Genomic DNA, 16,122 nt, shown 5'->3' on the forward strand with positions numbered 1-16,122 from the left:
GCTCTGGGAAGACCCGCGGCTCCCAGGCAGAGGGCCCCCCCGGGACAGACGCCCAGCAGGAGCCCGGAGCCGGCCCTCCCGGGGACAGACGCTCAGCAGGAGCCCCGAGCCGGCCCTCCCAGCCGCAGACTGAGGCGATTTTCTGGGCTAAACGGAATGATTCCTAGCAGAAGGATAATCAGTGCTGAATTGTATGGTGGAATGATCCACAGCAGTTTTCCAACTGAGTGCAATACAGCTTATTTATTTTCTTAATGATTCCCCCCCTCACTATGAAACAGACCTGTCACTTATGTTACCTGAATCACCTAAACATCAACATCTTTAAAACCAGGGGCTCCCCTCGGAGAGGCTGAGATTCCCGCACACCAAGGGGACTGTCCTTGTGGAGCAACAACTCGTTGGCAGATGAGGTAAACTGAGGCACGGCTATGCAGGCCAGTCCCTGGGTCAGTTTTTGATGGCCATGGTCCAGAGGAGCGGGTGGTCTGTCTCCACGGTCACAACCCCAGATCCGTCGTAGGCATTGGACGTGCTGACCAGTGTTCCAAAGCCCAGCATGTGATTCGCTGTAAGAGAGGGAGGAGAGGTTAGAAGCCAGGCTTTCTCCAGGGAGGAGAGACGCGTCCCAGTTACCAACCAGCGGTTAAGCACATGCTTTGGTGGGAGATCTGTGCAATGTGGGCTTGTAAAATGGAAAGGTTTTCTGACCTGCTGGGACCACTTCCGGAGCTGGTTACGGCTCCTGCCTGTCTGGGTATATGCTGTTCTCATACCAAACTTCGTGACCACTTTTCTGTTCATCACCAACGGTACAACCCAAACCCATTTCTGTCACGTGCTACTTCAGTCCTTGCCTGATGCAATTTTAACTTTTCCTGATGATGCAGAACATTCTACGTCAGTTATTAAACTTGATAGCGGTTCTGTTTTAGCTTCAAGTGTAAATGATGTCAGGCAGAAAACAAAGTGCTTCAAGAAAGCATAGGATTTCAATCTTTTTTTTCTCATAAATTAAGAAAAGCCAAAGTCACAAAGTGGGAACGCAGAGGTCAAAGCAGACTTCCAAATGTGTGACCTTGAGCTCAGCCGCAAAATGGGGGTAAGAGATGAGGTGTGCTCTAAAAGACTTAGTTATCCAGGTAGAGGCTTAGGAGTGAAGTTATAGAATAAGAGTTTGCATATTCACAAATGACATGTACACAAACCTGTATTTATATATTGTAACAAGATGGTCGGCGTCAATGCCAAGGCACCGAGTGGTAACCTACTTCTCTCTGCTTAGAGGAGTTCACTTCATCAACATGACTAGCTTATAAATATACATGTATTTCTTGCTAAAATTCAAAGAGAAAAATAAGTGCTATGGGGCCCACACTGTGAGTCAGAAATCTAGGGAGATACACTATTTGGGGGGAAGTAATTCCATTGTAATATCACTTCCCACTAGAGGGAGCCTGTTATCTTTCCAAGGAAATCTTCAAGAGGGCGATTTAAAATTTAGAAATAGTACTGACAGGATCATGACTGCATACTTAGCATTACCAGTTCACACAGTTTACTCATTAAAACTCAAATTACTACGTTTTCCCTCTTGTCCACACCTCCCGGAATGGGAATGCGAGGCCTGGAGTAAAACTCTACAGGAGCAGAGACCTCGGGCGTCAGTGATCTGGACCCTCCCAAGGTGAGGTTCCTAGATGACAGTAACATGCGCACACAACACGTTTGCTGATCCAGACATGACTGCCCGGAGAGAGGGTTAGGTGCTGGTCGTAGGGAGACTCACTGCAGAGTCTTGGAATGGGGTGGCAGGGGGAGGGGAGGCTTGGCTCCCCCGACAGGTGGCCCAGGCCCCGGGTGTCAGGGTTGTCCCAGCATGGGAAGGGCTGGGGGGCAGTGGGGACACGTCCGACCACTTGTTCCGGTGCGGGGGTGCTCCAGGAGGCCCGCCAGCTTTAAAGTGGAAACTCCCGCCCTGGCCGGTTCTCAGTGGTGAGAGCATCGGCCTGCGGACCAGAGAGTCCCAGGTCCGGTTCCCGCTAAGGGCACGCACCTCGGTTGCAGTTTGTCACCAACCCCGGTTGGGGTTGTGTGAGTGGCAGCCACTCAATGTGTTTCTCACATCGATGTTTCTCTCTCTTCCTCCCGCTCTATCTGGAGATAAGTGCAAAAAAAATAAATTTCCTCGGGTGAGGATAAAAAAATACAAAGTGGAAACACTCTAGTGGAGAAGCAGGGGTGCACGACGCACCTGAACCTGACCCGGTGAATTGTTAAGGTTCTGGAAACCCTACACATCCTGGTTTTCACCTGGGTTGAAGGGATTGTTGATTTGGGTCCTCTCTTTCCCCTTGGTTAGCCTAGCTGAAGGTTTGTTAACTTTGTTTACCGTGGCGAAGAACCAGCTCTTAGCTTGGTGGTATTTTCTACGGTTTCCCTGTTCTCTCTTTATTTCTGCTGTCATCTTTATGATTTTCCTTCTGCTAACTGTGGGCTTAGTTAGCCCTCCCGTTCCAGTTTCACCGGTGTAAAGGCAGGTTGTCTGTTTGAGACCTTTTCATATTCTTGACGGGGGCACTTACCGCCCTGAACTTCCTTCTCCAGACTGCTGCTGCTGCGTCCTTGGCCTCAGAATGCTTTCTATTCCCCTTTTCATTCTCCTTTGAGCCACTGGTGGCTCAGGAGAGGGTTGTTTAATTTCCATGGATTCACGAGTTTCCTAGTTTTTCTTCTGTTACTGATTTCTCGTTTCATACAGCCATGGTCAGGGAAGATACGTGGTATGATTTCAGTTTTCTTGAATTTGCTAAGACCTGGTTTGTGTAGCTGAGGACTAGCTAGTGCACGATGTGTCCTTGAAATTCCGTGTGCTGTCTTGGTTCCCTGCCGTCCAGGACAGGTGGCCGGAGTCTCCGGATGGGCTGCCTGGACAGACAGAACCGCCCTGTGCACAGCCTGAAGCAGGGCTGCGAGTCAGTGTCCCTGACTGGGCGGCGCAGCAAACAGGCTCCAGGCCAGCTGGCTGCTTGCCTGGGACCCGGTGGGGCGGGACGGCACCGGAGCTGCCGGGGACCCGGTGGGGCGGGACGGCACCGGAGCTGCCGGGGACCCGGTGGGGCGGGACGGCACCGGAGCTGCCGGGGACCCGGTGGGGCGGGACGGCACCGGAGCTGCCGGGGACCCGGTGGGGCGGGACGGCACCGGAGCTGCCGGGGACCCGGTGGGGCGGGACGGCACCGGAGCTGCCGGGGACCCGGTGGGGCGGGATGGCACCGGAGCTGCCGGGGACCCGGTGGGGCAGGACGGCGGCCAGCACAGCTGGGGCAGGCACTGGCCCTTCTGGAGCAGGGCTGTGGGATGGGCTCTGCACTCAGGAGCCTCTGTCACTGGGCACAGGACGGGCTCTGTAGGTTCCTGGTGCTCTGATGAGGTCTCCTGGTCGGGTGGGGTTGGAGGTCATATTCAGTGTGGGAGGGACCATCTTCCCTACCTGATTGGGGTAGAAGAATAGACCCAGGGCCAACCAGGCTTGTGTTTGGGGACAGGACAGGCAGAACTGGGCACCGAGCTCCCTGGCTAACTGGTCACCGCCCTGGCTCTGCAGAGGGCAGTGCGCTGAGCTAAGCCCTCCAGGTGGCCGGGCTGCGCCTCAGCTGCCCTGCGGGGGGGGGGGGGGGGGAGCGGCGGCGGCCCAGCAGCACCAAGGCCGGCACAGCTCATGGTTTGAGGTCCAGAATCAGGCAGACTGGCTACCAGCTTGGCTCTGGCACTGAGCAAAGCCACTGGCTGGGATTCTACTTGGGCCCCGCAATGAGCGGACCTGCACCCCGCCCGGGCCCTGCAATGAGCGGACCCGCACCCCACCCGGGTCCCGCGGTGAGCGGACACGATGTCCGCCAAGGTCCAGGAGCCGGTGCTGTGAGCCCACCGTCCACTCCGTTGCACTCCAGTCCCCAGGGGTCCAGCTCCCTAGGGAAGGGAGACCCTAGTGGCCTCCAGAGCTGTGACCCCCGGTGCGGGGGAGCCGATGTCCACGTGCGGGTCCATCACCGACTGCTGGGGCGACCACAGGCTCGGGGAGCCCTGTGGGGAGACGCTGTGCACAGGGGTGTTTGCGGTGGGGCAGTTCTCATCCGTTCAGGACACTGTCCAGCACTGGCTGACCTGCTCAGGGCACCTCACTGGCTGTGGTGGTAACAGGGTCGGAGTCACACCTTACCCAGGAGGTCAAGGCAGTTCTCCGAAGGGCTCTGAGGGGAGGAGGTGGGGAGCAGGACACCAGCAGCGGGGTGCGGCGAGGGCAGGGGGAATCCGCTCCCAGATTCACGTGACCCTGTCCACACCGAGCCCACTGGGATGCGTCTGGAGGCCCCCGGCCCCCAACACAGGATGTCCTTAACTGCGTCCCACACAGCAGAAGCCACACCCCCAGCCTCCCTCCCCCACCCCCAGCCTCCCTGTGGGAAGGCGCCCCTCCACTCGGTCACCCCCTCCACTCGGTCACCCCCACCGGCTTTGACTCCTAGGTGTTGAAAAGGGGATCTGGAGAGAAATGTGAGAAGCAAGCTTTCTACTTAACAATTGTTAATTTACACTTAATATGCCCCCGATGTTCCTGTTTCAATCAAAATTGTTTCCTATACAGTAGCATTTATACTTAGGGTTTTCTTGACACTTTTCAAAAATTAAAGAGAGAGAGTGCCTCTCACGGCCTCGAGGGCGCACTCACGGTGGTCCTCGTTTAGAGGGTGGGGTGACATGCCCTTTGTGTACTCACAGTCCCTGGAATCCTAGTGAGAAAGAAACACGTTCAGTTATGTGTGTCAGTCCTGTCAACAGAAACATGCGAGCCACACAGCTAACTGTGCATTTTCCAGTAGCCACTTTGCAAAAAGTAAATATAAGTACTATGTTAGTATGCATATTTACGGTGGTTGAGATATAACTGACCTGCAGTGTTATGTTCGTTTCAGGCGTACAGCGTAATGATTTGACATATGTACACACTGGGAAAGGATCGGACGTCTGTCAGCACCTCACATGCTGACACATGTTCTCATGTGATGCGAACGTGAAGCTCTCTCTCAGAAGCACAGGGCAGCGCTGCCCACGGCTGCCACCGTGCTGCCCGGCAGGCCCGACTCCCTCCTCTGTAACTAGGAGTCTGACCACATTCGCCCCTTTCCCTCCGCCCCGGCACCACCAACCTGTTTTCCGTACAAGCTTTTTCAGAAAAGATTCCACATAGAAGTGAAGATCATAAGACATTTGTCTTTTTCTGTCTGACTAATGCCCTCAAGGACCATCCACATCGTTGCAAATGACAAGGTTTCCTTCTGTTTATGGCTGAATAATATTCCATCACACACCACCTTCATCTGTTCATCGTCAGTGAACACTTAGGTTTTTCCATGTCTTGGTTGTTATAGATAATGCTGAAGTGAACATGGAGATGCAGGTATCTTTTCGAATTACTGTTGTTTTTTTCCTTCAGATAAATACTCAGAAGTGGGAATGCTGGATCACATGGAAGTTCTACTTTTTAATTTTTTGAGAACCCTCCATCCTGTTTCCCACAGTGGCTGCACCATTTACAGTCCCAGCAACACCCTTTCTCCACGCTCTGGCCAGCCAACAGTTATATTTATAGTCTTTTTAATAATGGCCATTCTAACAGGTGTGTGAGGTCAAATCTCGGTCTCATTTTGATTTGCGTTTCTCTGGTGATGGTTCATGTACCTGTTGTCTGGGAAAATGTCTATTCGGATCCTCTGTACATTTTTTAACTGGGTTCCCCCCCCCCCCCTTGCTATTAAGCTGTATGAGTTCCTTGTATACTTTGGATGTCAATCCCTTACCTGACAATTAGCAAACATTTTCTTCCCTTCGGTAGGTTGCCTTTCCATTCTGCTGATGGCCTCCCTGTTCTGCAGGGGCTTTTACTCTGATGTAGTCCCGCTAGTTTACTTTTGCTTTCGTTGCCTTTGTTTTTGTCGTCAAATCCAAAAAATCATTGTCAAGACTGATGAAAAAGGAGACTTTTGCCTATGTTTTCTTCTAGGAATTTTATGGCTTCAGGTCTTATGCTCAAGCCTTTAGTACATATTTAGTTGCGTTTTGTGTCTGGTGTAAGACAGAGGTCCCATTTCCCAAGGTGATTTAGTGCAGAGACTGTCCTTTCTCCATCGTACATTCTTGGCTCCTTTGTGAAGAATTGACCACATATGCATGGGTTTATTTCTCGGCTATTTGGTAACTTGATCTGTGTGTCTATGTATGTATGTATGTATGTATGTATGTGCCCTTAGCGGCAACCGAACCCGGGACACTCTGGTCCGCAGGCCGATGCTCCAACCGCTGAGCCAAACCGGCCAGGGCCTGCGTGTCTTTTTAAATTGCCAACAGTATACTGTTTATTACAGCTTTGTAATGTAGCTTGAAATCAGGAAGGTGGAGCCTCCAACTTTGTTTTTTCTAAAGATTGCTGTGTCTGTCGGGGTCTTCTGTGGTTCCATCCGTCCCTGCAAACATGCCTTTGGCGTTTTGATAGGACTTGCAGTGAATCTGTAGATTGCTTTGAGTAGGATGGACATTTTATCAGTATCAATTCTTCCAACCCAAGAGCCTCTTCAATTTCCTTCATCAGTGTCTCACAGTTTTCAGGACAGAGATCCTTCTTGGCTGAATTTATTCCTAGATATTTTATTTTGTGCCATTGTAAATGAGAGTATTTTCTTAACTTCTCTGATAGTTTGTTATTAATGTATAAAAATACAACAGATTTTTGTATCCTGCATGTTTATAGAATTCATTTATTAGTTCCAATAGTTTTTTTGGTGGGGTCTTTAGGTCTTTGTATATATGAGGTGGACAGAAGAAGGTTTACAATTGTGAGTATGTGAAACACAGTTTATTCTTGTGTTATTTATTAACTACAATGGTAAACCTACTTTTGCCCACCCCTGTATGATATTACATCATCTGCAATGAGTGACAATTTTACTTCTTCCTTCCTGATTTCAATACCTTTTTTTTTTTTTCCATTTTGCCTAATTGTTCTGGCTGGTACTTCTGCTGAGTTGAACAAAATGGTGAGGGTAGGCGCTTTATATTCATTTAATCCAGTATGTCTAAAATATGATTTTGACATGTCATCAATATAAAAATTATTGTGATATTCTACATTTTCATACTAAGTCTTTGAAATCTGATGGTGTGTCTGTATTTCCAACATCTTAGTTTGGACAAGTCACATTTTAAGTGTCCGGTAGTGGCCATGGTACCTGGGCACCGCTGGCCTAGGCTACGGAAGCAAGGACCATACTTATACCTGAAGTGTCTGGTTTCCAGAGGAGCATTCTTTTTGGATTGATTATCACAGATACAGATTTCCGTTCACCTGCACACATGCATAGTCTCAGGTTATTTACACAGGGGCTATTACATGCAAGATGAGAATATAAAATCATTTTAAGATACTTAAGATAAACTCAGCAGTGAGAAAGACCGGGCCATCTGTCTTTCAAGTTGAAGGCTGAGAAATATGTAACAGAACTATAGAAAAGAGACTGAAATGCAAAATCTAAACAAACCTAACCTAAAATCACCAATGGGATACATATTACATTCTTTGAGAAACATAATGCACAGACTCCTGCCTGGGCACACAGCGGAGAATCTTCTAATTACACTCCTTCCAAAAGATCACGCCACTGCCACAGAGAATGACTGCTAGACCCAATTGCCCTTAACCTTCCTGTCCCCACCCCAAACACCCTGGGGCATCTCAGGCCCTTCACCTCCTGGCTGCTTCCTCCCATCCAACCTCCGTGCCTTCTCTTTAATAGACTAGGAGCTTGCCAGTCCATGAGAATTCCCATGTGCCCTCTCTGCTGACACACGTCCGACCTTCTCCAGCTTGCTGTACCCTTCAAGGCTAAGGCGAAATGTCACCTTCCAGCCTGTGCAGCTCTCTCTGGTTCTCTACCTACTACAGGTGGAAAATAATTCCCTTTCTATTTGTAAGTGACTTGGTTGCTTCCCTGGAACATACTTTGTATTAAAAGTTGATTACTTAGACTCCTCGTCTAGGACTGGCCAAGTACAGGGTGAGTCTGGAACATCTTGTTCCAAAAAGCAAGAGCTCAAAAAAGCAATTCGGTGTACTTCACTAGTAGAGAAGAATACTGAGAGCGATGCAGAATAACATCACAGAATGAAAAGACTCCCCAAAGGCAGGGGGAGGGGAAAAGCCCTCCACAAGAAGGACCCCGAAGGCACGAGAATTCGAGAGGCGCCACCGACACCTGCCGGAGTGAGAGATGGTTCGGCAGGGTCGTCTGTCAGGGACGCTGGCGCCACCAGGGGAAACGCTGCTGCGGAGCAAGAGACTTACGGTGTCAAAGCAGCACTCCGTGTATTTAGTACTTTTAATTAAAAAAAAAAAAAAGATAGCAGACATCTCGTGAATAGCACCTTACCCAAATAATCACACCTTGCATCACCAGTAAAAGAACAAACGAACATTGTGTGCCTCCTGATATGATGCTGGGACGAACACAGATCCACCACCAATTATGTAATGATTTTTGCCCCAAATGCTTAAGCTGAATCTAATCAGGGGAGACAATCCAACCAACACAGAATGTGGAACCCGCAACAGGTTCACTGGCCTGGGTTGTTCAACAAAGCTGTCGATAAGGAAGGAAGACCAGAAAGAGGGGTGTGTGTGGGGGGGGTGGGGGATGCTTTTCTCAACTGAAAGACGACAACCAAATACAATGCATGACTTTTTTAGTGAATTTCAAAAATGTTGTGAACAGCATCACTGGGGAAATGAAGGGATGAGCACGGGCGGTATAAGACTGTTCTAGCAATGTTATCTTTTTTGGAGTAACAATGGCACTGTAGCTATGTGGGAGAATATCCTTGTTCTTGAGAGGTACGACCGGAAGAATTTCGGGGGTTAAGTATCATCATGCCTTCGACATACAGGCCGTCCCCCACTTATGGTGGTTTTGGTTATGACTTTTGACTTTCCGATGGTGTGAAGGAGACAGGCGTTCAGTAGAAACTGTCCTCCGAGCTCCGATCTTTCCCTGGGCTAGCGATAACACACGACACCGCGGCGGCAGCGCGGGGATCCTGCCCAGCCGCAGGCTCGGGCGAGTGTCCTGAGCAGTTCAAGGTGGGCTGGCTGTGATGTTCAGTGGGTTAGGTGTAGTAAATGCATATTTTACCTATGATATTTATGTCCTGATAAACCCATCGTAAGTTGAATAATGCTAGCATTTTCAAATGGTTCAGAAAGCAACAAACACACGAAGGCAGAACTACATAGTAGAAAAATATTAACAATGGATACATTTGGATAAAACGTAGGTAGATTTTTGCTGTTGGTTTGAACTTTTCAACATTAAAATTTAGGGCAAAGTGTGGGGGGAAAGGCTAAGAACTTACAAAGGGAAGTACTTTCCTCTTGTCCACCTTTACTTCCCCCAAAGACGAAATAATCCCATTACAAGAATCAAATCAAGAGATGCGCACTGATGTGACGTGCACCAAAATGAATCCAAATTCAAGTGCCGGCGAGCTGTTCTAGGCTGTGGTGCTGGCAGCTTCTTGGAAGAGCCGTCAGGAGACGCTGAGCCCACGGCCTGGCACCGGGGACAGTCTTCACTTCGCTGTGGACGCAGAGGACCTGAATTATGCACCAGGACGCCTCAGAGCACACGCCCTCCGTGGGGCTTGCTTCGCAGTCTCTCTCAGACCCCTGACTTGCTGAAGCCTCCCTCCAAGGGGAGCACGGGCCACCGCTCTGTCCTGCCGACGAGTCTTCCTTGAACCCAGATGTCTAAGGAAGGGCGATTACAATTCACCAGAAGCGGCTGCACCTGTCTTCTCTCTGAGGCCACACTTCTCCTGTGCCCTTGGATGGAGGCTGGAAGCCGTCAGAAGGCTGCTGACGCCCATTATTCTTCCTCCTCTGCAGGCCTGCGTGCTGACTCGGCCTGATGTCCACAGCACAATTAGAACACGCTGCTGCTTGAAGGTGCCCAAGCTAAGTATCAGAGCACGTCCCCAAGGTGAGCGTTTTCCAATGCGGGGGCTTTTAAAAATCAACAAGAACAACAACAAGAAGGGATTGTTTTCTTTGCCGAAAAGAATTCCTTCCTGTGTGTCATTAGCATAGTCTACCCCCAGGTCCCAGGTTGCAGTTAAAGAGCCAGAGCCGCTTTGGGGGAAACGCTCACTGGGCTCTCGGAACAGAAAGCACAGCTGAGTCCACACGGCGTGTGCTCACAGGACCGGCGTGTGCTCACAGGACCGGCGTGTGCTCACAGGACTGGCGTGTGCTCACAGGACTGGCGTGAAAGGAGCCGTCTGTGCAGAACTGGTCACCAGGCCGTGTGTGCGCCGCGGGATGCTGACCTGCCGAGTCCGCGCCACTCTGCTCGGCTTCCTCCCCCCCAACCGTTCACGTGGGTATGAGAACCACGGCCACATACGGCCCAAGTGACTGGCTCCCAGACCCAGGTTCCCCCAAGCTGTGGCCACAGCTGTGGACGGCTGGGCAGGTCACTCGTGCTGCTGACCCTGCTGACCTCTGCCAGTTCTCCACCATAATATCCTTCTGGCTTTTGCCAGAAGCTCCCCAGGCGACCTCAGCATCCCTTTGCAAAGCAGCAGTAATGCCTGTCGTGGAGATGAATGAGTTAACGCTGTGGAGGGCTTTGACTTCTCTGGGAAGGTTCTGGAAATCTGCTATTTCATCTGCACTGAGAGGGCTTGAAACTGGCATTTGACTGTCTCCTTCAAATGTCAAGAGACTCCTCTTAAGTACATCAACAGATGGGAAGTGAAGACAGGAAGGGATGGGGGGCGGCAGCAGGATTAGTTACCACGACCCCCCCCCTGCAGGCGACTCTCTCCCTGCTCCTTCAGACTCGTCCAGTCAAACCCCACACCCCAGCCGGACAAATGAAAACCACGGGACGTTCTGCGGAAGAAAAGGCGTCTTGGGAGGAATACGTGATCAAGGGCCACTACAGAGCGCTGCACCCCGCGAGCCCCGAGAAAGGGGGGCGAGTAGAAGAATGAAACGCGTGGGGTTGGGAAAGCCGGTGACACCCTCCAAGCCTGCTTTAAGGACATTCCGAATTTGGATGAGGTTGGACCGAGGCAGCATCTTTACGCCTCACGCAGAAGCTGACTTGCCCCATGACAAGAAATACTACGCTCCACGGCGCACCTGTTAACCTCCGTCTGACGGGAGGAGGAGGGTTAACTGGCTCCCAGTGTGACGGGGAGGGTCTGGACCGCGGCGGTCACCTTGAGTACAGACACCCTTTGTGACACCAGAGAGGACAAGCCCGGAGGCAGCCAGGTGACTCTAAGAGGGGGCGAGTCTGCGTCACAGTCCGCAGACTAAACTGCGATTGGACTGAGTTCAAAATAAAGGTCTTACCGCTCTCGCCCCGAGCTGGCCAGGCGATGTGCTGCAGGAGGTGGCCGTGCGGTCGCTAAGGTGACCGAGCATCGGGACGGACGGCCCAGCTCAGACACGCAGGAGAGCAACCCGCAGCTCGGTCGGCGCCCAGGGGTCACGCTGGGAAACCGCCAGGCACTTGAACTTCTTACAGTCCATTTAAGCAAGAGGGAGAAACCAAAGTGGAGTGCCGGGCATCTTCCAAGACGCCGTGAGAAGGGGTAGCTCCTGAGATCCGAGAGCAGGCCCACGCGGGAGACACGTCCCTGGTTCTGAACACGAGGTCCTCGCTCGGACTAGGTTACAATTTATATCTACCCACCTCCCACAAAACCTCCGTATTTCTACCACCAGGACAATGAGGAACCCCGTTGCCTATATGGACAGACCTCAGGACGGAGGTCTAGGTACCAGGAGAAGGTGCTTCTCCTAATCATGTGGGGAGATCCAGGCAGATTGCTCAGAGGTTCTGCGTCTTTGAATTGACCAAGACTCTGGAAGATCGGAAGTATTTGCCACGTAAATCCCTCTGACATTTTGGCTCAATCTGATAAATTCCGCCAGACCCAGTGCCCCTCGGAGGAGGTCCCTTACTGATGAGATGCCCGCTTCTCTGCTGCCGTCACCCCTGCTGCCCGACCCCTCGTTTCCCCTTGGGCTCCCCTAGCGCCCACGGCTCTTCCAGCTTCTCCGGGCTCCTGTTCCCCTACCAGGGACACGGGCAGAACCCGGCTTCAGCAAGTAGATGATCCTCCTGATACCCCTCAGCCCGGAACTCGGGGAGACCCTGCAGAATGAAATCCTAGTGGTCACAATGGCTTTCCACTGTCTCGTTAAAAAGATTTATTTATGAAACAGAAGTAATAGATGGACACTGACCACGTGGCAAGATTCACTAAGGTGCACAGATGTTTTTAAATAGAATTTCATTTGTGAGAGTCTGACCACTGTCTTTTAGGAAAAATAGCATGTAAGTCAGATGTATTAATTGATATGACTGATTATATCAGAGGTAATAAAATAGTACCTGAGACTTTGTCCGCCAACCTACACATTTTTATGCTTGCTCCCAAAGTATTTCCTCACGACCTCCTCTCATTTGTCATTTCCCCTGATGATCACAATGATAATATTTCATATTAGAAATGGCTGGCATCTTATATGAATATTCTAATGAGTCTGAAAACATCAGCCATTCCTAAAAGCAAGCCACTTTAATTCACAATTAATAAGTCCCCCCTGCTGTAGTTACAATATTCGATCCATTTTTCAGTAGTCATGTCATGGACCCTTTCCTGGTACAGCCTGAACTTCTCTTGATGAACTTCCTTTGTATCAACTATTTGCTTGCGAAGTTGATATTACGTTATCCCGGCCTCAAATTCACGGCTCCCGGCTTAGCATGTACGGCATCACGGCGGGGCGGCGGCATGTATATTCTGAGCCGCGTGCTGTCTGAGGTCTCCTCCCCCCAGTCGGGTGTAGGACGCGGGCGAACCTCGTTAGCAGAGAATCTAACTGGAAAGGGACTCGACCCTCCAGCTGGGTGGTCTGGCACTGATAGAGGTGAGCTCCAAGGGGGCTGGTCACAGGGCTGTCCACCTGGCGTCGCCCCACTGCCACACCCCGTGCCCTTAGGGACTCACCAGCCTATAGGGCCTCAGAAATGCAGTCCAAGAGCCACTGGCCTGACACCCACCCCTTACGCCAAGTCTGGGAAGACCACTCAAGGCGTCTCACGGACTGAGGGACGCCACGCCAAGTCTCCGCCAGCACGGAATCAAGCTGCGCCCCGGACCTCTGCTGGGCACCCCAGACTCATCAGATCGGAGCCGAGCTGAAGGACGTGAGCTGCGTACCGAGTGTCTGAATTGCTGGCAATGTGGCTGTTGCCTACGTTTTCCTGGCGCTTGGTCACAGAACAGAGGCAGGTGATCCCTGCAGTCTGGCCAGTGTTGTGGGCTCAGGCCAGCTGGAAAACAGACGCAGAGGGTTTCGTCCCGACGTCCGGGTGAGAAAGCGACAGAGCGTGGGACCCAGGACGCACCGACTGAAGCACCCGTGCCCCCGGGAGATGCCTGGCACCATCCACACACTCGGGCCAGCGCCGCCGCTGTATGAACAGTCGGGACCGGGGAGCACGTGCTCCCAGGACCAGGGCCAGACTCGGCCCCGCCCTGGGCTCCTAGGGGACATGCGGCTCTCTGTGGAAAACGCTGCGGTGAATTCAGCTAGTCTGCGTCCACTTTCAGTGCGGGAAGATTACTGTGTGCTATAGAAGAAAGATTTCAATTACAGAGTGTTTAATTCTAGGGAAACTGATCTACATTGTTCTAGAAAGTGAACGGTAAGTTCATTTGCAGTGAATGGCTGTATTTGCAAATATCAGAATGAAAATTAATGTTATTAAAATATCTACATCAATTATACCCAAATCAGAGGATTACAAAATTGTTATGTGGAAACAATATTTTCTTTGAAGTCTCTGGAGGGAGGGATGGAGAACGGCAGTCTTGTTATGTTGAAAAGAATAAATCAATCCTTCAAAACTGAGTTACACGGTTTGCAGAAGCTGAAGTCGTATCGAAGCTGCAGGGTGAGAAGTCACATTTCTCCGGCACGATATAGACAAGTTTACAGCTATTATCTGGTTGGTTAAAACGGTCGTTAACAAGTTTACAGCTATCATCTGGTTGGTTAAAACGGTCGTTAACAAGTTTACAGCTATCATCTGGTTGGTTAAAACGGTCGTTACTAAAATTAAACCTGTTTTTAAAAATCTGCTAAATTGTAACAAGTGTGTACATGTAGAAGTAGCTTGTGAGTATGTTTCATATTAGTAACAAAATAAACAATCCATGTGTTTCCTGCCAGTGCCTGGCTGTCAGAGTGAAGATCTCGGCCTCCTGGTCCGAGCTGGTGGGGCCCTGTTGACAAGCAGGCTCTAAGCTACTCACTTTGGTCCAGTCGGCAGTGGGTGGACCATCCTAACCCAGCCCCTGATGGAACACCTGTGACTGCTCACTGTTCTTATTTATTCATTTATTTATTTTTGTTACAGATGTTTCTTTTTTCCCCATTGACACCCTCCTCCCCATCCCCCCACCCCGTCCCCAGCTTTGTTGTCCATGTCCATCAGTTATGCGTAAATGCATAAAGTTCTATGGTTTATCTCTTCCCTCTCCCCCCACCCCCTCTTCTGAGGGTTGTCAGTCTGTACCCTACTTCCACGTCTCTGGGTCTACCCTATTCCTCAGACTGTTATGTTCGTTATATTCCACAAATAAATGAGATCATGTGATATTTGTCTTTCTCTGCTTGGCTTGTTTCGCTTAGGATAATACTCTCCAGGTCCCTCCATGTCATCTCATAGAATAAGAGATCTTTCTTTCTTACAGCTGCATAGTACTCCATTGTGTACATGTACCACTGCTTTTTTATCCATTCGTCTACTGATGGACACTTGGGCTGTTTTTTTAATGTAATTTAATTTTTTTTTAATCCTTATTGGAGAACATTCTTTCCATTTTTTTTGTTCAGATAGCATGGGAGGGAGAAAGAAGGAGAGAGGGAGAGAGAGAGAGAGAGGGAGAGAGGGAGAGAGGGAGAGAGAGAAACATCGATGTGAAAGGGACAAATGGAGTGGCTGTCTCCGCACAACCCCAACCAGGGCTGGGATGAATTGTATCTGAGGTATGTGCCCTTGACTGGAATTGAACCCAGGTCTCATTGGTCCGCGGGCTGATGCTCTAACCGCTGAGCCAAACTGGCCAGGGTGTTTTTTTTCTTTATTGATATTAGAGAGAGAGAGAGAGGGGAAGGGAGACGGAGAGAGAGAGAGAAACATCAATGAGAACATGATTGGCCGCCTCCTGCATGCCCCCCATTGGGGATCGGGCCCACAACCTGGGCATGTGCCCCGACCGGGAACTGAACTGGTGACCTCTTTGTGCATGGGTCGATGCTCAACCACTGAGCCACACTGGCCAGACTCACTGTTCTGCTCTTACAGGCATTTTTCAGTCTTCCTAGAATGTCTCTACCATCTGGGAAGATGTGCCTTTTGGACCTGGGCTCCTTCGGGCCTCACTGAACACTCACCAGGAGTCCTTGCTGTCCGCTGAGTGTCGGCAGGTCTTCGCGCAGAGGGGATGGACACAGTTGTGTGGTCTCCCTCCTACACGCCACCGCAGAGCCTGCCAAAGGGTGACTACAGCCTGGCTTCTACTTGGGCACCTGTGACCATCTGATGGCTCTGAGTGACAGCTGTCTGAGATCTTGGCCTTGGGGAGCCTTACTTACGAGCAGTGGCCAGGAAGCCCCCTGTGTCTCATTCTGTTAGTGCTAGACTGTCCCATGGACATGCAGTGGGACCTGTCTCCTGTCCTCAGCATCAGGGGCCACAGCGTACACGCAGGTCTGGGGACCAGTGCCAGGTTGGGGGCCCTGACTGATAGCATGTCTCCACCCTGGCCCTCATTCCACAGAAGCCTTATCCTTCCAAACGAATCCCAAGATACGGACAACCTGTTCCAGGCCCTGTTCCTGTCAAGGGGTCTGCACCATCCCGGCAGAGTGTCTGTCCTTCTCGTTTGAGAGGTGTGTGGATGGAGGTCTCCCTGGGAACAGGG

General features: G+C 50.8%; 1 protein-coding gene across 1 annotated transcript in view; it reads right to left on the reverse strand.

Moving 5' to 3' along the window:
* Positions 1–246: 246 nt before the first annotated feature.
* TPK1 (thiamin pyrophosphokinase 1) overlaps positions 247–16,122 on the reverse strand; it is a 251,943-nt gene continuing 236,067 nt past the window's right edge. Inside the window, exon 9 of the mRNA XM_036246505.1 lies at positions 247–569. Within this exon, the coding sequence (XP_036102398.1) occupies positions 451–569 (119 nt within the window). The 3' untranslated portion in view covers positions 247–450. The remainder of the gene's footprint in view (positions 570–16,122) is intronic.

This window comes from Molossus molossus, unplaced genomic scaffold (assembly GCF_014108415.1).
Source record: "Molossus molossus isolate mMolMol1 unplaced genomic scaffold, mMolMol1.p scaffold_m16_p_7, whole genome shotgun sequence".
Classification (NCBI taxonomy): Eukaryota; Metazoa; Chordata; class Mammalia; order Chiroptera; family Molossidae; genus Molossus; species Molossus molossus.